This window comes from Diceros bicornis, chromosome 13 (assembly GCF_020826845.1).
Source record: "Diceros bicornis minor isolate mBicDic1 chromosome 13, mDicBic1.mat.cur, whole genome shotgun sequence".
Taxonomy (NCBI): Eukaryota; Metazoa; Chordata; class Mammalia; order Perissodactyla; family Rhinocerotidae; genus Diceros; species Diceros bicornis.
This window is the reverse complement of record NC_080752.1, coordinates 38,162,369-38,189,200: the sequence shown is the minus strand read 5'-3', so window position 1 is coordinate 38,189,200 and position 26,832 is coordinate 38,162,369. Positions and strand designations below refer to the sequence as shown.

Here is a 26,832-nt window from a genome sequence, read left to right as displayed (position 1 = left end):
TAGCAGAGAGAGGGTGAGATTCAAATCCCGTTGGCCTTGAACAAGGTACTTAGCCTCTCTGTGCCTCAGTTTCCTCATATACAAAAATGACCTTAAGCAAAATGATCTTAGGTTTGTTTCATTTTTGTTTCTTTGGAAGATTCAGTGAGGTGACTCTTCTGCCTTGTACTCAGTGGGGATGATTTTTCATAATTCCTTCATTCGTAATAGTCTTCCCTTCTTCCTGAGTCCTGGCACCGTACTGTCTGCATCACCCATTTGTGTGGACTAAGTATACTCAGTTTATGTTTGTAGAGTCAATGACAGGCATTTCTCCTACTGTTGTCTTTTGACTTTTCTTATGTAATGTGTGTATCCCCAACTAAGTTATTAGCTCTTGAGGGAAAGGACCCTGCCTTTTGTATCCCCCACCACACACACCCCCTACAGTCAGCAAAGAACCTGGAAGGTACTCAGTAATTATTTTGTTGAGTAAGTGAGTGCATGAATGAGTGAACAAATTTGTTGAACATCAGGGAATAAAAAAAGAATCAATGAAAGTTTATGGGAGGAAGGACTGATTAAGAGAAACACGTCGGTTCTGGGTGCTTTTTAAGCCATAGAAAGCATTTTAGGCATCTAAATAGAAGTCTTATTTTATAAGCCAGGAGATCGTAAATGTACTGAAATCATTTCTCTGTAGGAGTCTAGTGACCATCCAGTTCTAAATCTGTTTGGTCAGGGAGGGGGTGGGGCATGGCACCCCAGGGCCCCAGGCCACCTGCGCTGTGTTCCCACAGACTTCTCCCTGGCTGCCCTTCACTGGCGTCTTATCCTTGACCCCTGCCAGGAACCCCCCCGGTATGCCTAAGCGAGGCCTGCATCTCGGTGACCAGCTCCATCTTGAGTTCCATGGACCCCACAGTGGACCCCTGCCAGGACTTCTTCACTTACGCCTGTGGCGGCTGGATCAAAGCCAACCCCGTTCCTGACGGCCACTCACGCTGGGGGACCTTCAGCAACCTCTGGGAGCACAACCAGGCCATCATCAAGCACCTTCTCGGTAAGCACCCAGGGGGGGCCAATGAGTGGGCCGCAGAGGAGGGCTGTTGGCTGGACCTACCCTGGTGAAAGGAAGAGCTGGGCAGGGCTTCGGAGTAGGTGAAACCACCTCCTGTGGAGTAGGTTAGACCGCCTGCCCCAACACTCGGGTGCAATCCTGAGTAACTTACTTATCTCTGAGCCTCAGTTTCTTCATCTGTAAAGTGAGACTGATAATACCCAAACGGCAGGGTTTTGAGAACTAGAGAGCATACGTGTGAAGCATCAGCATGGTGTGTGTGGCACATAGTAGGTGCACCAGGACTGATAGTGGCGATCGTGGCTTTGTGGCTTCAAGCTGAGGCTTGGTTTTTTTGTGTGTGTGTGTGTGTGAGGAAGATCAGCCCTGAGCTAAGATCCATGCTAATCCTCCTCTTTTTGCTGAGGAAGACCGGCTCTGAGCTAACATCTATTGCCAATCCTCCTCCTTTTTTTTTTTTCCCCCAAAGCCCCAGTAGATACTTGTATGTCATAGTTGCACATCCTTCTAGTTGCTGTATGTGGGACGCGGCCTCAGCATGGCCGGAGAAGCAGTGCGTCGGTGCGCGCCCAGGATCCGAACCGGGGCCGCCAGTAGCGGAGTGCGCGCACTTAACCGCTAAGCCACAGGGCTGGCCCATGAGGCTTGGTTTTGACTAGTGCTGACTGTGAGTTTTACACATTGTGAGCAAAAGGAATCGAGACTGAGCACACCAGATCAGATTTCAAGGTTGTGAGCAGACAAAAGTTATAGCAGCAGTTTATTTGAGAGTTAATAAGTGTAGGCAGGTGTCTTCCTCAGCCTAGTGGTAGTCAGGCTGGCATGGTAAGCCGTCTACCCAGAGTTCTTCTCTTTGCACTTGTTAGGCCTCCGGCTCCTCGAGTTGACCTCAGTGGTGGTGGTTTTGTCCATAGATTAGAATTCCACATCTGCCTGTTGGCAGCTGTATCCCCAGTTACTGTTGGTTGAACTAATATCTGCCCATTGGGGTCCTCCTCCATGTGAAGTCACAACCCCCCGTACTGTCACATACAGAGGTCCTGACTTGAACCCCTTGGCAGCCAGGACCTTTCCCATCTCCCTCTCCTGCTGACCCCTGCCCCATCCTGGGCCCCTACATGCTGGCAGAGGCTAGATCATGAAGAGCCAGTCAATGAATCCATCCATGACAGAACTTAGAGTCAACAAATACTCAAGTTTTTAAAAAAACCTTCAAGATACTCAAAAGTAGGTCAAATAGAAGACACCTAAAAGGGGACAGATCTTCTCAAAGGGACAGAAACTTTCCTATGAGATAGGAAAAGATTCTAAGTGGACAATTATGAGTTTAAGCCAACTTTGTCTTTAGATGAAAGTAGAAATAAGCAAACCAGGGTAAGGAGACCTTTCCTTTCTTTCCCACCCAGCCCCAGGGGGCACAGCTGGGCTAGGTGAAACCCACCTACTGTTTCTCCTTGGTCCTCAGCAGCTCCTGGGCCGGCCCCCCGGCAGCCGTTTGGGCCGCACAGCATCCTGCTTGTCTCCCTGAGGGTCAGAGCAGGGGGTTGGGGGGAGGTGAGGCTGCACAACTCCAGGTGTCAGGAACAGCAAAGCCCCTGCCAGCTTTGTGCTTCCCAAGTGCCTTTGAAAGGGGACACAGCCTTTCACTTCTGAACCAGAAGCTTAAAAGGCAAATATAGGGGCCTGCCCAGTGGCGCAGTGATTAATTTTCATGTTCCGCTTCGGCAGCCTGGGGTTTGCTGGTTCAGATCCTGGGCGTGGACCTACTCACTGCTCATCAAGCCATGCTGAGGAGGCGTCCCACATAGAAGAGCTACAACTCTACAACTATGATACACAACTATGCACTGGGGCTTTGGGGAAGAAAAAAAAAAGGCAAATATATCTGTGGTAGTGAGACTGGAACTCAAGGATGTCCCTTCCCCAGTGCTGGGGGCTTGGCAGGGACCATTAACCAAAGCAGGAGAATACTCCAGGAAGAATAAAAGATGGGCTAGTGCCTCTGCCTCAGTCACCAGGACCTGGGTTCAAATCCTGGCTTTGCCACTGACTGTGTGATCTTGGGTCAATTACATAACCTCTCTGGGCTGCTTCTCTCATCAGTACAGTGGGAACCACGCCTTCTCCAGGTTGTGAAAATTAAATGGGAACATACATGTAAAGTGCTCTGCCTAGGCCTGGCCTGTTGTGGTGGCTGCTGTTTATGTTGGTGTTATTCACCATTGACCTTTGGACAATGCTGCACAGTTTACAGAGCTCTTTTATAGCTGTCATCCCCTTTGATCCTGTAGGTTAGGAGCTAGGAAGGGGTTGTTCATCACATTGGATAGATGAAGAAACTGAAGTCCAGAGGGATCCTCAAGACAGGCTGGTAGGTGACAGAGCTGGGACTTGCCTGACTTCTGGTCACGTGTCCTTTCCCCTGTCCCACACCCTCCTTCAGGTACAAGGGGTGGGTATGGCTCCCTTCCCACTTTGTTGGAGAGAGCCAGCAGGAAGTGCAGAACATCAAGGATCTGAAGGAAAGAGGGAAAGAGACTGATGTTTGTTGAGTGTCTGCTGTGTACTGTGCACCGTGCCAGACTCGTTATATCTACTGCCTCCTTAATCCTCCCAGCTACGACTTAGGAATTGTTGTACCCATTTTATAGATGAAGGAACTGAGGCTCAGAGAAGTTAGTTATGTAACTTTGTCAAGGACACACCACAAGTCTGGAATGGAGAGGGCCTCCACCCCTAGGGAGCCATTAGCACCGAGAGGGGACAGGGGAGGAAAGGTGGACAGGCACTCTTATTTCCCAGGTAAGCCCAGAACTGGCCGTTGGATATTGTGCCCATGGGTCCTGATCCTGCTGGTTCTTATCAGGAGGGCTGGGGTCTATGCCAAGACTGAGTCCATCCCCCTACCCCACCCCCCAGGAGGGCAGGGCCCCAGTCCTTGGCTCTGGCTTTACATCCACCCGGTCCCTGACGGTCAAGGGGTGGGTGGGGAGCTGCACTGAGCTGGGCACAGACCAGCCAGACCCATGGGTTTAAGTCCCTGACCCAGGGGCCAGGGTCTGGTGGTGTCAGGAGGCCAGACTGCAGGGTTTTGAAGTCAGGCAGCCTGGCATGCTGGCTTATCACCCGTGTGGCCTTGCACAAGTGACCTGGCTCCTCCCCGGCTTAGTTTCTTTATCTGTAAAATGGGGGCAATGGTGCCTCCTAACACACAAGGTCACTGTGAGTATTGACTTCTGTGTGATGGGTCAGGGTACTTAGCACAGAGCCTGGGACCTGGTACATGCAGCGAAGCAGAGCTACCCTTCTCAGTGGTCTTAGGAGAGTTCCAGCCTGGACCCCTCCCTAACACGCTGTGTGACTGCAGAGAGGCCGCTCAGCCTCTCAGGGCCTCAGCTCTTCACCTGTAAAGTGGGAACTAACTCAGAGCATCAGAAGGGATGTTCTAAGCATTAATTGGGTGGTCGAAGAAAGGGTGACTGTTACTTATTTTATGTCTTATGGAAGCACTGACGTGGACCCAGTTATGAGGGAAGGAGACACAGGGCGTATCCGTGACCATGCTGGGTTGTTTACTTGTATTATTTTCTTTAAACCATGGAGTAGGCTGTATATGCCCATTTTACAAAAGAGACTCATAAGTACAAAGAAAATGTATTTCCTGGGAAATGGTGGAGGTGGAATTCAGCCCCAGAGCTGTGGGGCCTCAGACCGGCATTCTTTATCTACTGACTCCGCTGAGTCAGATTCACCACACGGAGGTCACGGAGCGCCCAGCAGTGTGGTTGGCCAGCCTCCTTCCTCCGTGGCTGCTTGCCCGAGCTCTCCAGGCCAGGACAGACCTGCCAGGCCTGATGAGCGCAGAAGCCGGGGTCACCCTCACGTCATGCTGACCAGGAGCTTCCCTAAGGAGGCATGTCCTGGCCTTCCCTCCCTCCAGGCTCACTCCTGGGAACTAGTCTGGAAACGGCCCCTCCCCTGTGGGCCTTGATACCTGGGGCTCTGATACCTGGAAACCCCTGCAGGGCAGGAAGCAGGTGAGTGGGTGACTGAGAAATGCGGGAGCGTGGGCCAGTGCATTCCTGGGCATACAAAGGGGTCAGCCAGCAGGCCTCAGGAGGGAGCTGGGGCTGACGGGGACTGGGATATGCCGAGAGGTGCCTGGGCTGTCCGTGCTCGCCCGGGAGTGGGCTCTCTAGGTGGAGGAAGAAGGAACATTCAGAGGGCCAGGGGGGATTGTCAGCTGGCCAGACAGAACAGCTGTTACCGCCAGCCTGCTGTGTGACTTGGGCGAGACGCTTTTTTCTCTGAACAGTGAGTTCACTCTCGCCCCCTCAGGAAGTCCAGGCAGATCTGTAGCAGGTGGATTGAACTAGGACGCATGACACAGATGGCTCACCCGGGTCACCAACTGGGGCTGTCCTCGTAGGCTTTGCGGAGATAGGAATGTGGTCCCACTTCCTCAGGGGAAGGATGCAGCGGGACCTGGCTCCCCTTCAGCCTGGGCCTCGTCTTAGGTTTTCCTCCCCTTGCTTTTAGCGCAGAATATTCTGCCATCTAGAGTACCTACCTCACCCCCTCCCAATCCCACAAGACTTGTCTCAAACCTGCTTCCTCCGTTATGCCTTCTGTGGCGACCAAAGGGCCTCTCCGGGCTTGAGCTACAATTACATCTTGTGTACCTGTCGTATTTACTGTATTTCATATTGTAATGTTAATGTATTCAAAAAAATGAATGCCTGCTTGTTAGAACAATTCGAGCAACACAGAGTCCATAAAGAAAAAGTTAGCGGTCTCCCTTCCTTCTACCCCGACACCAGTCTCCCTGAGAAATACAGACAGAATCCTTTCCATAGCGTTAAATTTGTCCATGTCAGTGACTTAGCAATTAATCGTGTCATCTCTTCTATTTTTATTTTGATTTGTTTTTCCAATATTTACTGTCTAATTTAGTTGCATCTTCCTGCGCATATTGGAAACTATGGGCGACACCTGCAGCTGAAATGCTTTCTATCCAGTTCTCCTGTCTGCACCAGTGGGGCCTTCCTTCAAATGGCTGAGTGGATTGATTGATTAATTAATCCAAGGATGGGAGGGGTGTCCAGGGCTTCGTAGGCCTGCCGGACTGCTTCAGGTCTGTCTGTCTCTGGTTTTCTGGGCCAACCTACAGGAAAGGAAAGGAAAACAGAGAGAGCATAGGCTCCAGTCCTGGCCTCAGCCACTTGCTTGTGTGACCTTGGATAGGTTACTCAGCCTCTTGCCTATAAATTTGGCATGATACTAATTACGCCCACTGGTGGAAATTGTTTTGACCAGATGTACACGCACAGCCACACCCAAACTCAGAGGAAGCAGTTCATTTTCTCAGGGAGGCTTAAGAAGGCCTGGGTTTGAATTCTAGCATGCTCTGTATTAGCTCTGCCTCCCTAGGCAAGTTCTTTCATCTCCCTGGGCCTCGTTTTCCTTCTCTGTGAAATGGGGTGATAGTATCCACTTCGGGGAGTCAGTGTGGTGATGAAAAGATTTCAGCACAGGGCCTGGCCCACCGTGGGCACCGGTAAATGGTAATAATAGTGTAATGATTTTTGTTCTTCTGCAGAAAAAGGCACCTCCTTTATCAGCCCCCCTCTTCCCCTCACAGGATGGGGCTCCTGAGGCCTGTGACTATCTGAACTGAGTCTGTGGTTTTATCTAAAACAAACGCTGGTCTTGTCCTGATGTAGAGTCAGGGCCCCTCGTGCTCCTGGCCAGACGGTCTCACTGCGGCACAGGGGGCCGCAGAATTCCCAGTCATCCCCATCACTGCAGCCCGCGGCTGGGCATTGTTTCCTCCCAGGGAGCGATGTGGGAAAGGGTGTTCCAATAAAAACTCCCAGAGGAAGAAGCGGGCAGATTAAATGGTGTGCTGGCTTTCCTCTCTGGGACTTTGGGGAAGTGACTGAGGAAGTTTCTGGAACTCGGGGTCCCTGGAAGGAAGTACCCAGGCAGTTGGAAGCCTTGTTATCTGGCCCTGGGCTGCCAAATTATTTCCATACCACGGGGGCCCTGGAAGTGCCAAAATGTGGCCCCTGGCTCAGTGCTAGAAGCTGCCCTGTTGGCTTCCTCCTAGACTGCTCCCAAGGAACTTTCTTCTGGGAAGTAAACACAGGCAGGGGTGTCTTAAAGGAAAGCCAGCTTTTCCTAACGAGAAAACCTCTGTGGCTTTCACTTTGAAACCAAGCCTCCTCCCTCAGGCTGATGTGATTGATCTCTGTCTCTGTGGAGCTCCCAGAACACTCCTTCATTCATTCACTCAACAATTAGATATTGTGCACCCGCTGTGTGCCAGACATCGCCAGGTGCTGGGGATTGTGTAAGGAATAAGACAGTCTTTTCTTGTGGAACTCACATGCCAGCAGGGAGACAGACAATAAACAAATAAATGATTAAATAAATAATATGGTTGTGAAAAAAATCAAATAGGATGCGGGGCCTGAGAGAGAAGAGGTGGCCAAGAGGGGATGGGCTTTCAGAGGAGGGGACATTTGAGCAGAAACTTGAATTAAGTGAGAGAACAGACCACATGGATGTGAGGGGAAGAGTGTGGCAGGCAGGAGGAACAGTGAGCATGGTGGCCCTGGGGCAGTAGCGCGGGAGGAAGAGGGAGAGGAGCAGGAGACGAGGTGGGAGATGGCTGCCGGGAGGTGGCGGGACCCAGATCATCCAGGGCATTGTTTCTCAACTTTTTTCATTATTGCCTCCTCCTAAAATTTTAATACCACAGATATACTGTATAGCTGTTTATGTACTATATCTATACAAAAAAAGAATAAGATGTTTCTGCCCCCTAAGAACGAATTCTCTCCCCCCTTGTGGGCAGTATTGCCCCTGTTGAAAATGAGTGATATAGGACCTTATAGGCAATTTGTATACTCCAGTCAATATTTGAACTAACAGACAGCAGCTCTGTAAACTCCCCACCCCGGGTTCCACTTGGGCCTCTAACAGCCATCTCCAGCGTAAACTGTCTAAAACTGAACTGCTTGCTCCACTCTCCCAACCTGCCCCGTCCCCAGCCTTCCGCATCTCAATTAGCCGCCACCCTTTGTTCAGGCCAAGGAGACTTGGCAGCATTCTTGAGTCCTGTTTCTCTCATGCTCCCACTGCTTCTCGCCCCTTCTCTGCTGCCAGCTGGCCCAAGCCCCCATCGTCGCTCACCGGGTCTGTTGCAGTGCCTCCCCCTGGCCATCTCACTTCGGCTCTTATCCCCTGGAGCCTGCCAGGTAGTAGGTGGGGAGGGAGGAGAGGAGGTGGGAGAATGTGCTGTGGGTTGTCCCGATGGGCTCCGTGAGCCGGAGGGAGGCGACTGGAGCAGTGGAGGAGCTTTACCTTCTCCCAGGCCCCTGCCCCAGCCAGCGTCGGCGTGGGAATACAGGAATGTGAGCACCAACCCCTGATGGGGCCCACACTCCTCCTGTCCCTTCCTGCCCCACCTGCCTCCTTTCTCCCTGTGCAAGTCTCTGACAGGCACCGGCCTCCTCACCCTCTGGTCCCCCAGATACCGCGTCCTTCCCCATCAAAAGGGGACACTGGGCTCTGTTCTTTCAGTGAACGTGGCTGAGGGCTGCCGTGTGCCCGCCAGGTGCTGGGGAACAGGGATCACTAGGACACGGACTAGTAGGCGAGGCAGCCCAAGCACAGCCCCCATGTCCACTCATCCTTCATCCACAGAGCTCTGGCGAGGCTTCCCTGGGACCTCCCCCCGCCATCCTCCCTCAGGGCCTCCCGGCATTCAGGAGGCATCCCCCGCCACGTTCTCCTCACAGCATTCGCCCGCTGTGTAATCAGATTATCGTCTCTGTGATTGTCATGTTGCTGTGAGTCTCACCCACCAGGCTGCGGGCCTCATGCGGGCAGACCCGTGTCTGTGTTGCCCACTGCATCCTCCATACCCAGCCCAGCAGCCACCAAACCATAGGAACTTCGTAAACATTTGTGGGAAAACGAGTGGACGTGACACTCAGGGTGTGGAGCTCGGAGGAAGGAAGTTTGAACTCGTCAGCGGCAGCCTCTCAGCGAAGGGGAAAGGAGCATTCCCTCTCTGGGTGCGTTCCCTCTCTCCCAGTGATCGTTCAGGGATTGTGTACAGGTGTTAGCAGCTGGGGTGGGATGCCTGTCATGAGCACAGCCAGGCTGTTCCTCCTTTGGGCCTCTTATCTTGGTGGCCTTGGGGCCGTGGGAGGGGAGGTACCAGGCCCTTTCGTGGCCAGAGCACACAGGGCACCTCCCCCGACACTGACCCGGCATCTCAGGGTCATGGTCAGAGCCAGATGTGGATGGTGAGGTGCTGCTTCAGGGGTCTGGCGAGCAATGACAATTTTCTTGCTTTCCTGTCTGCTGGGAGGTGTTGTCATAGAAACGAGGCCCTGGAAGGGGGTTGGGGAACCCCCCTTCACTTTCTCTGATGTTCTGCTTCCTGAGCCTCAGGGCCAGGGAGAATTCGCAGCCCTCCCCGCTGCTGCCCTCCCCTCCGGGAGGCCTCTTCTCATAGCCCCAGTCCAGCGTGGGGGCCACGCAGGTGTTTCCAGGGCCGTGTGTACCCTCCATAACCCCTCATCCTGCAGGCCCCTGGGCCTCTGTGTCCTCTGTATCTCCCTTCAGACTAGCCCAGGCTGGTCCCGTCCCTCTTCAGGGCTGTCACCCTGACCTCAGTAGGACCGAGAGTTGATGCTCTCTGACCATTGAAAACCGTGATGCTGTTTATGGTAAGGATTGGGGGGCAGGGGAGCTCTCGGGATGAGGGCTGGGAAAGCTGATTAGACTGGTCAGGAAATGACTCCTGCCCTTGGAAACAGGCTACGCCAAGTGGATGTCTTTTCTCGAAACATCACGCCCTCTTATGCTTCCTTGCTTTCCCTCATGCTCTCCAACTGCCCCCAAACCCAGCACCCTTTCCCTTCATTTCTACCTGGTGAAGAATTTTTCATCTTTAAGAACCGACTCAAGTAGAATGTTCTCAGCAGGCCCCCTGACCCTACCCCACCCCACCCCACCCCACCGAAGGGTGTGACTTTTCTCTGGGCTCCAAAACTGTTTGCGTTAATCAAAGCACTTTGGTGTCTCTCGGCCATTTCTTTGCGTGTCTGTGGTCACATTAGACCATGAGCTCCTTGGAGGCAGGAAGTGGGCATTCGTGTCTGTAAAGCCTGGTGCCCAGCCCCGTGCCTGGCTCCCCGTAGGTGCTCTCTGTTGAGAGCCTTCGTGGATGAACCTCTTAAGAGAGGCTTCAAAGAGAAGATAGGCTCTGAGAGAGGCCTTGAAGGCTGTAGGGTCTGACAGGGTCCGATGCACAAGGGCCAGGGCGAGCTTTTTCTTCATGTGTTTCTCGTTATCTGTGTCCTCACGCTGGAAAGGAAGTTCATGGGGACGTTGTCTTTTGTGTCCCCAAAAGACACAGAGCCTGGCATGGAGTAATCATCTCGGATCGATCTGTTTAGTGGATGAACGGATAAAGTTCTGCTAGAAAAGTCCCGTGGAGGACGTAGGGTTAGAGGAGTCTGAAGGAAGACGAAGGAGTTGCAGGGTCCGGGAGAAATGAGTTTGAGAGGAGGAAAGTGGCCGGAGCAGCGAGGAGTCTCCCAGGGAGGGAGTGAACCAGACAGAGGGAATTGAGAGGGCAGGGACTCGGCGTGGTCTGGAGCAGAGCTCTGGGATGAAGACTCAGGCACAGGAGCCCTGGCACATAGTAGGCCCTTTGTGACCTAAACAGCAGGAAGTCGTTGCCTTCAAGGGGTGCAGACAGGACCCTCCCTGGTGCTTGTGCACATACAGGAGCGTGGCCCTCAGCAGGTGGCATCCAGACCAGGGCTCTGAGGGCAGGGAGAAGGGGACAGAGTCTCCTGGGTGTCCCAGTGTAAGGGATTGCGATGCTATTTGCCGAGGTTGGAATAGGAAATGGCAAGCAGCCCTCTGAGTCAAGTGTCGCATGATGAACATGATGCCCTACCCCTCTGAGGAGGAAATGGAAGGTAAATTCACAATGAATGAGGCCTTTAAAGCTTCTGTCCAACTCCAGTCTTTACCACAAGAAGGGTCATCTGGGTTCTGAAAACTAAGCATGTCTCTGTCCCATGCACCAGGCAGGGGTGTTTGGGTCATGCGTTGGCCGGCAGACTGTCCCCACCGTGGGGTAGCCCGTGCTGCCAACCTAGGGACACGTCCATGAACCCGACCAGCAGAGTGGGAGAAACATGGTATGCTCTTCTTATTTGCAGTCAGCTAAAATTAGGGAGCACCTCCAGTCTGCCAGGCTCTGCCCCGGGGCCGTCACATACCCGTGTGATTGAATTCCGCCCCGCTGCCTCATGGGCAGAAATGCTAGCTCCATTTACAGCTGAGAACACCGAGGCTCTGAGGACTCACCCGGGGCCACCTAGTGTGCAGATGGGGCACGTTGCAAACTCTACTGTCTCTTGTTCCAGAGAACTCCACGGCTAGTGTGAGTGAGGCAGAAAGGAAGGCCCAAGTGTACTACCGGGCATGTATGAATGAAACCAGGATCGAGGAGCTCAAGGCCAGGCCCCTGATGGAGCTGATTGAGAAGGTGAGTTCCCCGGGCAGACATTCCCAATCGCCTGCCCATGTCACCTGCCTGCCCCTCTGGCTCTCACCTCAGCTCTCAGCTACCATGGGGACCTGGCCACCTCACACCTCCAGCCACCTCGGCCAGCTGGACTGTAGAGCCTGTGGGGGCTGAGTGTGTGTGTGTGTGTGTGTGTGTGTGTTTCTCTGTGTGGGTGGGAATATTGTGTGTGTTAGTGTGGGGATGTATGTCAGCATCTGTTGTAGATGTCTGTCACACATATGTGTGTCTCTCTGCATCTGTGTGTGGGACAAGGGCCATATTTACAGGGAAATGTTGCTGCTTCCTTTTCCTCAGAGGGAATGTTGTGTGTCGGGGGTACGTTGCAGAAGAATCAACAGAAAGTCTTTTTTTTTTTTTTTTTTGCGAGGAAGATCAGCCCTGAGCTAACATCCGATGCCAGTCCTCCTCTCTTTTTGCTGAGGAAGATTGGCCCTGGGCTAACATCCGTGCCCATCTTCCTCTACTTTATATGGGACACCGCCACAGCATGGCTTGACAAGCGGTGCGTTGATACGCGCCCGGGACCCGAACCTTCAAACCCTGGGCCGCCAAAGCAGAGCGCACGCACTTAACCACTGCACCACCGGGCCAGCCCCCAACAGAAAGTCTTGGACCAGAGGCAGAGCCCTCCCTGGAGGAGGTGCCTTGAGCTGGGGCTTCCCCTTCCTCCTGCAGGGTGAGCCTTTCTTCTGGGCACCTCCCAGTTGGCCTTGGATGGACTCCGAGGGGGCCGTCCAAGGCTGGCCAGGCTGCCTGGCGCACACAGAAGGGTGGCTGTGGATGTTTTCTGGCTGTCCCGTGCTCCTTCAAGGCCCTGCCTCCTAGCTCGGTGCTGGGAAGGCATTGTGGCAGGGGTGGGAGCTGTGGGCACTGGGGACCGTATGGTCTCTCCTCTCTGGCACAGGCCCCACATGCCAGCTTGTGCTGAGCCAGAGAGGACCAAGGAGATTAAAAAAATCCCAACTCTGGGGCTGGCCCGGTGGCGCAAGCGGTTAAGTGTGCGCGCTCTGCTGTGGCGGCCTGGGGTTCGCTGGTTCGGATCCCGGGTGCGCACCGCCGCACCATTTGTCAAGCCATGCTTGGCGGCATGCCATATAAAGTAGAGGAAGATAGGCACAGATGTTAGCCCAGGGCCAGTCTTCCTCAGCAAAAAGAGAGGAGGATTGGCAGATGTTAGCTCAGGGCCGATCTTCCTCACCAAAAACAAAAACAAACAAACAAAATCCCAACTCTGAGAGAAACTCAAGTACAGACCGTAGCTTATCAACCTTTTAAAAAATATGGAGCCTTTTTTTTTCCATAGGCAAGATTGAATTTATGCTCTACTAGGAATTACAGCCATGTGATTCAGTATTCAAAAAGTGAACAGACTACAGGCAAGGTCTTCTTCCCATCCCCATCCCCTGCCATCCAGGGAGCAGCCGCTGTGTAGATTCATGGCTCGCTGGTCTGGGATAAGTCTCGCTCTGTCCAGCATCTCCTGCCCACTGGTCAGAAACCCCTAATGAAGACCATCCCTTTTGTTTGCTCTTGAGGCTCAGAGAAGTCAGTTGACTGCTGCAGTGTCACAGAGCAAGTCAGCCCCAGAAGCAGAATTCACACCCGGGTCTCCCACCACCTCATCACCTCCCTGTTCCCTCTCTCTCCCCACAGCTCGGGGGCTGGAACATCACAGGTCCCTGGGACAAGGACAACTTCCAGGACACCCTGCAGGTGGTCACCTCCCACTACCGCACCTCACCCTTCTTCTCCGTCTACGTCAGCGCCGACTCCAAGAATTCCAACAGCAACGTGATCCAGGTGAGCCAGCCTGGACCACAGGAGGAGGAAGGGGTGTGACCTCATGGTCTCTTCTGAGTTTAGCAAGCGCTGGGGTAGGGAGACTTGCCCTGGGCAGCAGGCTGCTGGTTTCTGAGCCTGGGTTATTTCTGGAGGCTCCCAACCACGAGATTTTTACAGGCAAGAAGTTATGAAAGGGTAGCCTGCTGTGCTTAGGGAGGTGGGGTCACTGAGCACAGATGACTCCTTGGGGTTCTAACTGGTCACCGTGGGCTCCAGGACAGCTAAAGCCACCTCCAGGTCCCCCTACCTCAACCTCCGGTCTTTGTGGCTCTGCTTGGAGTGGCTTTGAGTCCAGCTCTTCCTGCCAGAGCCAGCCCCAGACTGAGCATCAGCACACCCCGGGGGACCCCAGCACTGGCTCCCACCCTCAGATGCAGAAGCGAGAAACCCAGGCTGAGGGTCAGGAAGGTTAAGTTCCCTCCTATTTCTGCCACTCATTCACTGTGTGACCTTGGGCAAGTGCCTCAACCTCTCTGAGGTGCAGTTTCCTTATCAATCTAATGAACTATAACGCTACTCTAAGTATGTCAAGGTCTGGCCCATAAGGCTTTGAGAGTAGCTTTCAGGAATTGACCCTCCCTTACCTGCACTCAGCAAGCTTTCTACTGGCACTTTCTCCTTGAATCTTTGTTCCAGCTCTGAGGGTTAGATATTATTTCCCCTGTTTTCCAGATGAAGAACCTGCAGATCAGAAAAATTCAGTAACTTGACCAAGGTTACACAGCTTGTGAGTGGCTCTTAACCACTGTACCATCTTGGGAAGTGCTGAATGAAATTGAGGTGCTCTGCCAAGGCTAGGAGGTGTTTAAGGAGGAGGGTGGCTCTGTCCGGCCCTTCAGAAGGGCCCGCAGTCCCTGTGGCTGACCACGCGTGTGGGCAGGAATGCAGCCCCCCATGTATCTGTCCCCGCCCCGGGTGGGCCCATCCCAGGGGTGGCCCCAGCAACCAGTTCATGCTCCTGCTGGGACCCGAGCTGGCCCTGTTGCCATGTGCCAGCCATCCCCAGGGTGGGCGGAGGCCATGCAGTGAGCACGTGCAATGGGAGATGCCCTCTCACTCCCGCCTGTCTCTCCAGGTGGACCAGTCCGGCCTGGGCTTACCCTCAAGGGACTATTACCTGAACAAAACCGAAAATGAGAAGGTGAGTATACGTATTCAGAAAGAGTGGCTCCTGCCCCCAGCCCACCTCTCTCCGTGGCTCACCCCACTCAGTGTCCCCTCAGTGTGCCCCCTGTGCAGGTCTTTGAAGCTAGAGGAGCACAGAGCTGTCACTTACCTGATGGGTGACGGGCTGTCCCTGGCAGGTGAGGGGGCCCCAGGCTGGCTGTTATACATTCAGGCATCGCAGGCACAATAGACAGGGGACAGGTGTCATCTGTCCCTATTCTAGAGCAAGGCAGCGATAACGGCCACCACCATTTGTGGGTGCTAAGCCTTCTATATACATCACCTCTGGCCCTCCCAGTAACCCCGCAGATACTGAACGTCTCTGAACTTCGTTCACCTCATCTGTCACTTGGGTATTATTTTTACCTTGCCTCCTACAGAGGAGGGAATAAGGCTCAGAGATGCTAAGTGACCTGCTCGTGGTTACACAGCCAATAAATGCTGAGACTGAGATTTACATCCAGATCTACTCACTCCAAAGCCCATGACCTTACCTCCCCCCGGCTGCCTCTCGTGATGTCCCAGGGAGACCTGGCCTGAGGTTCCTCATCTGTCCGTTCATTTTTCCACCAACTTGTATTGAGCAAGCGTCTGTGAAGTGCCTGATGCTGGGGAGATAGTGGTGAACGAGCCCGGCGTGGTCCCTGCCCCACGGGGCTGAGTCTAGTAGAGGAGGCAGATGTTAATTAACTAACCTCCCAGTAGAGGCATAATGACAAATTGTGATAAGTGATGGGTGACTGAGAAAGTTTAACAGGACGTAATTCATATCTGGGGGCACGGTAGAGGAGGGTGGTTCAGAAAAGGTGCCTTCCAAGAGCTGAAAGATGGCCCCGTTGGCGGCTTTCATGTGAGGAGCATCTGGGAGGGAGTGTGGGCGGGGACAGCAGGGACCAACCCCCGTGGGGGCCTGTGGCTTTCTCCTGAGGGCCGTGGGGAGCCAGCGGAGAGGCGCAGCACCAAAATCATTCTTGAAGCTGTGTTTCCTGCAGGTCTCCTGGGGGAAGCGCCCAGCCCCCTCACACCCTGCGCTGGGCCACAGCTGGCCCTGCCCAGCCCTGCTCCCTGTGTCCCTGTGGGCAGTGAGTGGCAGCCACTGACAGACTGGGGATGGTGGGTCCCACAGGTGCTGACAGGATACTTGAACTACATGGTCCAGCTGGGGAAGCTGCTGGGCGGAGGGGACGAGGACAACATCCGGCCCCAGATGCAACAGATCCTGGACTTTGAGACAGCGCTGGCCAACATCACCATCCCCCAGGAGAAGCGCCGGGATGAGGAGCTCATCTACCACAAAGTCACGGCAGCCGAGCTGCAGGTACTTGAGCTAGGGCTGAGATGGAGGCTAGGATAGCCACAGGGCTCGGGACACAGGGCACTGGGCTGAAGGTTTTTACACCCACTTCGTCAGATCCTCAGAACAACCCTATGAAGCAGGGATGGTTGTTATACCCAGTTCACAGAGGGAAAAACTGAGGCTTAGAGATGTAAAGTTGCCTGCTGAAGGCCACACAGCTAATGACTCCAAAGCTAGTCTCTTGCCCTACGCTGGGCTGCTTTTGTGTAACAGCATTTCCCTGGGGAGAGTCTCTGGCTATGATAATAATAGCTCACTTTGATTGGGCATTTCCCGTCTCTTGAGCGCCAAGAACATCAAACTTGCTGAGCAGCAAACGATAAACGTGAGGAGTGGGTGCTGTGGTCACTTCTGCCTTTCCAAGCCAGGAGGTTAAGTGACATGTTCAAGGCTTCGAGGCTCCTAAGTGGCCGGGGAACTGCGCGTTGCACTCAGGCTTGGCTTGCTGAAGCTCTGCTCTTGACTGCGTCTCCTGGCGACCTCCTGGAAGTGTAGCGGGATTGGGGTCAGGACTGCGATGCTCTCTGTAACTGGGTTTAACCCATCTGAGAAGCTGACGTCCCCTCTGTCGGTCAGCCCCTGCCAAAGGCTTTACCCTGCTGGCTGCTTGGGACTTGAGGGTGGCAAGTTGATTGCCAGCCAGTTCCTTCTTTCCAGTTCATCAGGTGGTGGGGTCCAGACTTATCCCAGGCCCCCGGGGTTGCCGAAGAGTCAGCAGATGGCCTCGTTTTATCTTCCTGTTTCCTGCTGTCGCCCAGGGATGCTTGCTAGGCCTCGCTCCCCTGCTGGGGAACATGTCTGGGCCACTTGTGTGGGGCTCCACCAAAATGTCTCCTCCCTTCTTCTCTACTTTCTGTCCAGCCGAGTCCTGCCCATCCGTTAAGGTTTGGCTCATTTCCTTCTCCTTTCAGGACGAACACCTAGGTCCCTACCCTTTTTCTCCTTCATTCCTCCCTCTGATGAGTGCATATGGGGCCACCTTGGGGCCTTGCTCTTGACGTGCTTCTAGGCGAGTGGGGCCACCAGTGAGGGAACAATCCCAGACTTCTTGTGGAGAGCTTTGGGCAAGAGAAGCAGAGCACTGGGGCCAGGGGTGGGCCAAGCCAGGGAAGATGAGTCTAAGGAATGGGTGAGCAGTAGCCGGGCAGACCCAGTGTCCCAGGGGAAGTGCAGCCCTGCAGAGGCTGGGGATGAGGAAAGGAGAGCCTCCTTCTGGGTGCCAGCTGCCCTTTAGGTCCCCAGAGGAGCTGGCATCGGGGTGAGTGGTGCTGGGTGGGTTGTTATGGAGACCAGCAGCCTGTGTTGGGCACCATCTGGCACTGTTTTTCTGCTCTGAGGCCAAGAGGTCAAGCGAGATGCTGTTTGTGCAGCATAATTTGGTTTTCTCCAGCTGCCCGGTTTTTAGCTTGAGAGAGCCACAGCAGTCCCTCAGCCCCCTGTAGTGGCCGTGATGCCACCTGACTGCCGCCAGAGTGGAGGAGAAGACACTGTGGCCCTGGGCACATCAGCCCCAGCATGGCTTCCAGACTCTACAGGCAGGCGCCCAGTCATCATTGCTTTGGCTCTGTTCTTCCAAGCAAGAAAGAAAGGCTTTTCCTCCTCCCAGCTACAGAGCTGCCCGGGTGGGGAGGATTTTGGCAGAGACCACCGCCTGGAGTGGTGTGAGCCCTGGGCTTGGAGTCAGAAGATTGCTCTGGCCCAGCCCTGCCACGAGCCGTGTGACCTTGGGCAAGTCACATAACCCCCCTCTTTGAGCCTTGGGTTCCTTTCCTTGTAAAATGGGGCTTTGTTTGCTCATTCACACCTGCTCTGTTCCAGAACACAGAGACAAATGACAGGCAGCCACTCATAAGGCTCAGTGGTTCTTAACTTTGTCACAGGGTCTTTTGAGAACAAGGTGAAAAGTATGGCGTGTCTCCCAAAAGCAAAGAGCATAGGTACATATAAAAAAAATTGTCTAACATTTAAAGAAGTCCTGGACCCCTGAAGCCTGGTGTCCTAGATAAGAGTCTCTGGCTGGCCTGCCCATGGAGTTGTGAGAGGATGAGATGAGGCGGGGGATGAGATTTCATTTTGTAAACTGACATGCACAATTCAAATATATATTATAATAGTCATTATTAGTATTATTCCTTTGTTATCAGTGATGCCAGCCCACGTCTCCAGCTCAATCAATTTGATTCATTCCACCTTTGGACAGAGAATACCTTGTTGTTCCCTGGTATCTGGAAATTTGGTTTTATTCCCATATTCCAGGTGACTCGGGGAAAGGCACTCCAGCCTTCACAGTGTAATTCTAGGCCAGCCCTACTGGAGTACAAAATGGCTCCAGGTTAGCCCCGAGCAGAGTCTGAATTCAGAGCCATCAATCAAATGTCCTTCTGTTGCTTCTCTGGGGGTTTGAGGACCTTTCCATTCCTTTCTAGGACCTTCCACACCAAAGCTGTTTGGGAATGAGCTCCATCCTCTGCTCTAAATTCTCCAGCTGAGATAAAGCCTGATAGCATCTTTCTTTTCTCTCCCACTTTGCAAGCCTACTTGAGCTGGTTGGTTCATGACCAGCAGTCCTCTTTGGCTGCGGGTGTGGAAAATAGAGCTCATCAGTGTGCCCCAAAGGATTTGAGTCACAAGTGGAATGTCCTAGTTGGTTAAAACAGCCATCTCCATGGAGATGGACCTAGGCACACGTGTTTAAGTTAGGCGTTCGCTAAAGCAGTAAAGATTGAAAATGTGAAAATTCTGGTATTCAACACACACCTTATCTCAGATTTGTGGGAATTTACCTGCACAGAACACCAGCTCGCCCTAAAGGAACAGGCCTGCGTGTTAGGTACACAGGGATTTATCACCATCTGATATCTGTACCCTGATCAGAGTTCCAGTCACCTGCAGTTTATGACGCTCTTGTTAATCGCATCAACAATGACGTTTTGTAGACTTGGAGAATTTGCCCGGGGTCTTTGCCAGCAGGTCATGCAGGCAGGTGGCTCCTAAGTGTTGAGCCCTATTTGACTTTCTCACCTGGACACCTCAACGGTCTGCAGCCACAGAAACGTTAAGGGGAGCCCCAGAGGTTACCTGCCCAAGGGGCTCCTGCCAGGAAGAGAGAGAGAGCAGATAGACTAGGGAGAAAAGAAACTCAGCTTTACTGAGCAAGCCAGTCCCTCAGGGCACAGAGCAGCCACCCCTGGGTGGGGGATCGTTGTCCTCATTTTAGAGAAAGACTACAAAATGGCTTGAGGTCCCAGAACTGATTCGTGGTGGGGACTCCAATCCAGGTCTTCTCACTGCGAGACGGGGCTCTTCCCAGCTCATCTTGCTGCTGGGCAGACAGGCAGGCAGGGATATGCTGGAGCCCACTGGGCACAGCTCTTCCCAACTCTGTGGGTGGTTTGCAATAGGTCATGGTGGGAATACAGATCAACCCCTGCCGTCGGCGAGCCAGTTGTTCAACTTTAGCAGCACGCCACTGCCTGTAGGACCTGCCCTCCTCTGTCCTTGGAGGTCCTTGTTCCCCAGCGTCTGAGCTGCCCTTTAAAATCAGACAAATGCACTTGTGTTTTACACCACACAGTCACCAGTTAACCATGTGACATTGGGAAAGTCACCTTAGTTCATCTGCAAATTCAGCATCTGTCAAGTGGGAGGTTTTTATGGCTGCCTCTCTCATTGATGGCGTCATAGGTATTTACCAGCAGGTTATAGATTCCTCTGAGATTATAGATTGAATTTACGTTATTGATTGATCTTCCCGTATGAAGGCCATTTATAACGCTTCTCTTACTTCCTTTATTTGTCTTGCGTTTTGCCCTTTTTCAAGGGAACAGAGGACAGAATTTGGAATCAGACAGGCCCAGGACCACTCTTGGTAGAACTTTAGCAATGATTAGGTTGTGCGACTTTGTAATCAAAACACTCACAAAACAATAATTGGGACCTTGAGAGAGAGCCCAGCGTGGCTGGAGGCTGGCTGGTGGGCAGTGGAGACGCTGGCTGTGCGCCCTGAGACCCTGCAGACAGACGGAGCTCTGAGCGTGGGGCTGCTGTCAGGGTGGGCCCAGAGCGAGGGCAGCCTGCTAGAAGCTGTGAGTTATGCACAGCTGGCGTGTGCCTCTGTGGGGAGGGAGCCCCAGTGAGGGGCGCATCTTAAATTATCTTAAAATAGAACTGACCACTTCTTGTGTGTGCATCAGCTGACCTGAGGGCTTTTCCTTTCTTGCTGGAGTTCTCATTCTACTCTTGCTTTCCCAGATCCATGCCTGAGAAAAATCCCCTGTGGACCAAAGCAGTTACACATACGGCTCTCGTTCTCGAATTTATAGTCTTACAGAAGACCAATCATATAGAGGCAACTGATGTTCCAGAAACACGTGTTGAGTAGAACAAACAGGATTAACCCGTTTAATCCTCACACTAATTTTGTGAAGTGGATTCTGTTATTATGATGATCCCCACTTTTCAGATGAGATCCCGAGGCACAGAGGGGTTTATCAACTTACTCAAGTTATACAGCTGGGAAGTAAGAGCTGGAATATGAACCCAGACAGTTTGGCTCCAGATTCTAGGTGTTTATCCATTATGGGCCCATCTGAGACTCAGTTTCTTCAAGAATACAGTGGGGTTAGTAGTACCGACTGCCTAGGCTTGTCAGGAGGGCCCACTGAGAGAAGCCGTGTGAGTCGTTTGCAGTGGCGCCTGGCACAGGAGGGGCTTGATGCACGGTATTGCAGCTGTCACCCCTCTTACTCCATCCTCGTTCTGTTTCAAGTTCAAGTTTGGTGTCTGGCTCCTTGGAATTCCATCTGCAGCGTCCCTGACAAAAGCCAGCCCAGTGCTGCAGACAGCTTCCAGCTCTTCGCTCTGGCCAAGGGCAGAAGGCATGATGACGCCTTCAGAAGAACGTCCTGGAGACCTGGGCTCTGAGGAGAATCCGCCGGCCAGAGTCACACTGTCCTCTTCCCTTCCAGGCCTTGGCCCCCGCCATCAACTGGCTGCCCTTCCTCAACACCATCTTCTACCCCGTGGAGATCAATGAATCCGAGCCTATTGTCATCTATGACAAGGAGTACCTTGGGCAGGTCTCCGCCCTCATCAACACCACCGACAAGTGGTAAGGGCCACCCAGCGGCCTCTGGGGTCACTCACTGCTGCCCTCTTCTCCGGCAGAGTGGGTGGGGGTGGAGGGGTGACAGACTGACTCGGGAAAATGGGCCCTGCGCTGGCTTCTATGAAAGGTGGCAGGGCACCCGGCCCCTCTGCCTACCAGCTTGTTGCCCTGGGCAGGTTTCTCATCTTTCCCAGGCTCCTTTTCCTCACCTGTAAAGTGGGGATACAAATAGCACCTACCAGATAGGGTTGTTGTGAGTGAAATAGTCGCTGTGAAGTGTTTTAACATAGTGCCTGCCACGGAATGGGACTCAGTAAATGTTAACTAATATTTTTACTTAATATTTATGATTTTTTTTTTATTTCAAAGATTTGTTATAGAAATTTTTGAAAATTATACCAAAAAAATTAAAATTACCCAAAACACTACTGTTGATCTTATGGGATGTGTGTGTCTGTTTGTGAATGTCCATATGTAGAAAGCAAGCCTGTATATGAGAGAGAGAGAGGAATTTTCTAATACAAGGTTCCTTTTTTTCCCCATTATTATGACTGCATGTATAGTCTGCTTTCCCCTTTACCTTCATCATAAGCGTTTTCCCCCTGTCATCCCAAATCCTCTGCAGAGCTCATTTTTCATGGCGACATAGTATTCCATTGAGTATAAATATGATTATTCACTCACTCCTTCCCCTGTTGTCAGACATTTAGGTCAGTTCCAGTTTGAGGCTAGATGTTCACCGTACTGAACATCTCTTTGTGCAAAGATGACTTCCTTGCAAAGGTGACAACAGCCACAGATGGTTCTCTGTGCCCCAGGGGAGGAGGCAGGGAGGCTGTCCTTCGTAGAGACCTTGGCCTGGCTGGGCAGGGCTTCCTTTCTTGCCCCTCCGATTCTTAGGCCCCCTTTCTTGTCTCTGGCCTTATGGCCGGGCATCTCGGAGCTTTGGAAATAGCAGCCTCCTCCGTGCTCCAACCCAGTAACAGGCACCGTCCAGGGTGAGTCTCCACGCTGCTGCTTCACAGCTTCCAGACAAAAAGCAGCTAGGCAGCAAGCATTTAGTGAGCGCTGGTGGTGTACAGTCATTGCAGTGGGCACTGAGGGGTTTTCCACAGAAGACCTGACCTCTGTGCTTGAAGAGCTGGTGTTTCGCGTGCTTGGGGAGCAGTAACCAGCCAAACTGGGGCAGGTGGGGAAGAGCCTGGGATCAGAGGCCAGGTCTGAGCGCCCCCTAGAGGTCAGTGGGGGAAGGCCTGGGACACTTCCAGCCCCGGGACACGTCTGAGCCGGTCTGGTCTCCTCTTGCCCCAGCCTGCTGAACAACTACATGGTCTGGAACCTGGTGCGCAAGACAAGTTCCTTCCTCGATCAGCGCTTTCAGGACGCCGATGAGAAGTTCATGGAAGTCATGTACGGGACCAAGAAGGTGAGCCTGTGACTGTGCATTCCCATTCAAGTGCCGACCACCTGCTGTGTGCCAGGCCCTGACCCTCCGGGCCCATGGAACTCGTGAGGATGGTGGAGGAAGGCAGAGAATGAAGAGGGCCACTGAAGGGGTTTGCCCAGCTGTCCCTGGGCTCAGAGCCAGCCGGGGGTGGACAGAAGCTTCCAGGAGGAGGTGGTTAACCAAGTCTTAAAAAGTAAAGAGGAGTCTTAGCGACTTAGCTAATTTACAGCCAAGCATAGCTTCTGTTCTCTCTCTTCCAGCTCCTCCTCGATGGTGATAATGGTAAACGCTTTCCTTGTATGACCCGTGTGATCTTCACATCCCTGCGAGCTGGGTACCATCATCATCCCCCTTTTACACAGGGGCCCCCCCATAATACTACTTCTTCCCCATAAACATAAAGCACTTGCAGCAGCACGTGGCTCGTGGCGAGTGTGACACGAGTGCTCACTGATGTTGTCCCCCTCGCCCCAGACCACGGGGTCTCCGCCCACCTTTAAATGCCGTCCCCCATGACCCCTGCCAGCCACTCCCACCTTCTCCCCAAGGAAGGGGCAGTTGCCCTCATTCATGCAGCTGACAGATGTGTATTCGTGGAACTTGTGCCCCCATGTGCCAGGCTCTGAGCCCAGTGTGGGAGTTCTGAGACAAGTGAGGTGCGTGTGTGCCCCAAGAGCCCCGTCTGCTGAGGGAGGCGATAGGAACCAGCCAGTCCTCATATATTCTGATGGGGTACCCCATGCTAGGCCCCAGCCACAGAGCAGTCAAGACTGCGGTGCCAAGCCCTCCTGGCACACCCTGCCCCCACCCAGGACAGCATCTAGTGAGACCCCAGAGGGCAGGCAGAGCTGGCTCCAGCTGGACCCTGCCCCCTTGGTCCCTCCCAGAGTCTAGTGGAGTGGGCGGAGCCAGATAAGGATGGGCAGAAAACGGCAGGGTGTGGGCTCCTGTCCCCCGCCCTGGAGTTCATCCTGGGAAAAGGTCTCCCTTTCTTTCCCATCCCCATGTACACTGCCTGGAAAGAGACTGAGGGAGAGGGTGGCTGGGAACAAGCCCTGCTCCTGACAAGAGGGGCTTCTGAGGGCACCACGGGGCCTCAGCCATGAGAGCCGCCCTGGCCCTGTGGGGAAGGTCAAGGGCAAGAGCCAGCTGCCCTGCCTCGCTGACCCACCCTCCTGCTCCAACTGCACCTGACTTGGACGAGCCCTGGGTGAGCCCTCGGGTCACAGACGTGACAAGGCGTGGACTCTGTCCCCTGGAGCACCTGGTCTCCCCTGGGATGTTAAACAGGAAGGTTCTGACCAGGACCCGGGATGACAGAGAGATGGCTATGTGGAGCGTGCACCTGCATCATTGCTCACCCACCCGGGACACAGATGAGGAGACTGAGGCTCAGGGAGGTAAAGGGATTTCCCAAGTCACCCAGCGAGGAAGCAGCCAAGCTCAAAATCAGAGCCAGGTCTGGATGACTGCAACTCTTCAGCCCTTTCAGCTACTCACTAGTGATAATGATGATGATAATAATGATAATAAATCATATCATTATCAAATGTTTGCCTTTTATAGGCATTATCTCACCAAGTTCCTGCAACAGCTCTGTGTTAGGAACTGTTATCATCGTCCCATTTTACAGATGAGGAAACCAAGGCTCATTGAGGGGAGGGGATTTGTTCAAAGTTGCCCAGCTCGTCCGTGAAGTGTGGGCTCTCAAACCCAGTATATCGGATTCCACAGCCCAGACCCCAAAGTCTGCACCACTCAGCCTCTGCTCTGAGGAACCAGGAGTTAAAACTGAGCTTCCTGGGGATCGCCAGGGGCTGGGGCGGGGAAGGGGGAGTGGGGAATTGTTAAATGGTATGGCGTTTCAGATTTATAAGATGAAAAGTTCTGGAGATTGCACAACAGTGTAAATATACTTAAACTACTGACCTGTACACTTAAAGTGGTTAGAATGGTAAATCTCATGTATATTTTACCACAATTATAAATAGATAGAGCGAGCAAGCGAGCTCCCCAGGAGCAGGCTCAGGGTGCAGGGTAATACTCTAACTGATGAGGTTCTGAGGGCTAGTGGGGCACAGGGCGGCCTTGGCAGAAGCAAGGGCAGCTGGGAGACCCCGGAGGTGGGAGGCTCTGAGCCAGGGGTCCCTGGATGCCCCAGGACTGAAGGGTGAAGGATGCTGCTCATCGGTTCCTTATTCTCCAGCCCTCCCTACCCCCACCATGACTGCTTCTGGGCCCAGGCCAGGTCCGTTCGCTTGGGTCCAGCACACTTCAAAGCCCTGTGCCTGCCGTGTGACCTTGGGTAGTCCTTGTCCCTCTCTGAGCCTCAGTGTTCTCATCTGTTGTTTGAGATCATCCCTGACCTCATCTCACAGGCCTCTTGGGAGTGGCCTCCATTTGGGGAAACACTTTTAATTTGTAAAGCTGTGTAGAGCGTCCAGTTGTCCATCCTTGTAGGGAGGGAGCATAACATAAGGAAACAGCATGGAATTTTTGGTCAGAAGATCTGAGTTTAAAATGCTGCTTCTAACCACACAACCTTGGGCAAATCACTTAATTGAAGCAGGTGGCTCAGTCTTCCCGTCTGTAACAAGGGATAACTAATCCTGCCCTGCTTACCAGAGGGCTGTCTGGGATTACATGAGGGGACCCCACAGAGTCTCTTCTAAAGGCTACGGCACTCCACGCCAGCTGTTTGTCGTTAGTTACTGTCCATTTATGATTTGAGAGTTCCGGCAGCTGGGAAGGCACCCCCGCTGGGAAACCCCTCTCCCCGCCCCAGCTTAGAGGAGCTTGTGTCACAGTGAAGAACAGGGAAAATACAGCCAGTGCAGGGTGGACGAGGCTGGCCCGCCACCTGCTCCTTGTCATCCCAGCCTTGGCTTGTAGCTCACCTCCAAGACGAACACTCCCTGACCCTTGCTCCTTGTGCAGATTTTTCTCATCATCCTGTAGCCCTTGCAGAGACTTCATGACTCAGAGGCAGTGAGTGTGGCCTCTTTGAGGGAAGACATTGGAGTCGGGCTTTTCTGGGCTCAAATCCCAGCTCAGCCACTTACTCTCTGGGAGATTCCTTTGGGCAAGTGCTTTATTTATTTTATTTTTTTAATAATTTTATTTATTTATTTTCCCCCAAAGCCCCAGTAGATAGTTGTATGTCACAGTTGTACATCCTTCTAGTTGCTGTATGTGGGACGCGGCCTCAGCATGGCCAGAGAAGCGGTGCGTCGGTGCGCGCCCGGGATCCGAACCCGGGCCGCCAGCAGCGGAGCACCCGCGCTTAACCGCTAAGCCACGGGGCCGGCCCTGGGCAAGTGCTTTAACCTCTGTGTGCCTCAGTTTCTTTATCTGTAAAAATGAGCACAGAGAGTACCTGCCTCATAGGGTTATTATGAGGATTCTGTGGGAGAGGGCCCCAGCCCCCACTCAATTAACATTTACCACTATTGCTGCCGTTGTTATTGTTATTACATGTCTGTCTCCCATTGGATGTTCTGGGCATTCTCATTGAGCCCCTTGAGGGCAAGACCCGTGGACCATTCATCTCTAGATTCCAAAGACCTAGCACAGTCAGGGTGCAGAGGAACTGCTCAGAGAACACTGGATTCATGAATTAATGAATGCATGTGTGAGTGAATGGGTTGATCTAAAGCCTCTCCTGGGAAGACAATGAAGAAGAATCGGTCCATGCTTCGGCCATCATAGCCTGGAGCCTCCATGGGGCCAAGAGTTAGAATCCCCTGGTCCTGACCTCCTGCCTGGTCAGCCTCGGCCAGATCCAGGTGCAGCCTCTGTCCAGGGTAGGCTTCACACCTGAGGAAGGGCAGGTGGGGCTGAGGGGACAGGGAAGGTATTCAGGTGGACACCTGGGTGGGAAGCTTAAAAGAACTTGCAGAATTAAACTAGAGAAGGCTAAGTGCCCTTCCTTCTTGCCTGGAAGAAGTGTTTTTAACTAAAGTACAATTTGCATACAATAAAATGTATACGTGAAGTATTCAGTTCACTGAGTTTTGACAAATGAAATCACCATGTAACCACCACCCCACCAAGACAGAGAACATTTCCATCTCCCGTTTATCCAGCGCCCTCTGAGCAGCAAGGTCCTCATGCCCCTTGCCCATCAGACCCCCTACCTCGCACCCTGAGACAGGTGTGGATGGGTGTAGACAGGATCATACGCTGTGTGCTCGTTTGTGTCAGGCTTCTCTTGCTCAACATAATGTCT

General features: G+C 53.1%; 1 protein-coding gene across 4 annotated transcripts in view; it reads left to right on the top strand.

Annotated features, from left to right (window-relative positions):
- The window catches only part of ECE1 (endothelin converting enzyme 1), a 106,450-nt gene that overhangs the window by 64,442 nt on the left and 15,176 nt on the right, over positions 1-26,832 (top strand). For all 4 annotated transcript variants that reach the window (XM_058553135.1, XM_058553136.1, XM_058553137.1 and 1 more), the window contains 7 exons: positions 830-1,042; positions 11,521-11,642; positions 13,338-13,484; positions 14,602-14,667; positions 15,820-16,011; positions 21,018-21,160; positions 22,469-22,583. In XM_058553135.1, coding sequence (XP_058409118.1) covers positions 830-1,042; positions 11,521-11,642; positions 13,338-13,484; positions 14,602-14,667; positions 15,820-16,011; positions 21,018-21,160; positions 22,469-22,583 — 998 coding nt within the window. The remainder of the gene's footprint in view (positions 1-829; positions 1,043-11,520; positions 11,643-13,337; positions 13,485-14,601; positions 14,668-15,819; positions 16,012-21,017; positions 21,161-22,468; positions 22,584-26,832) is intronic.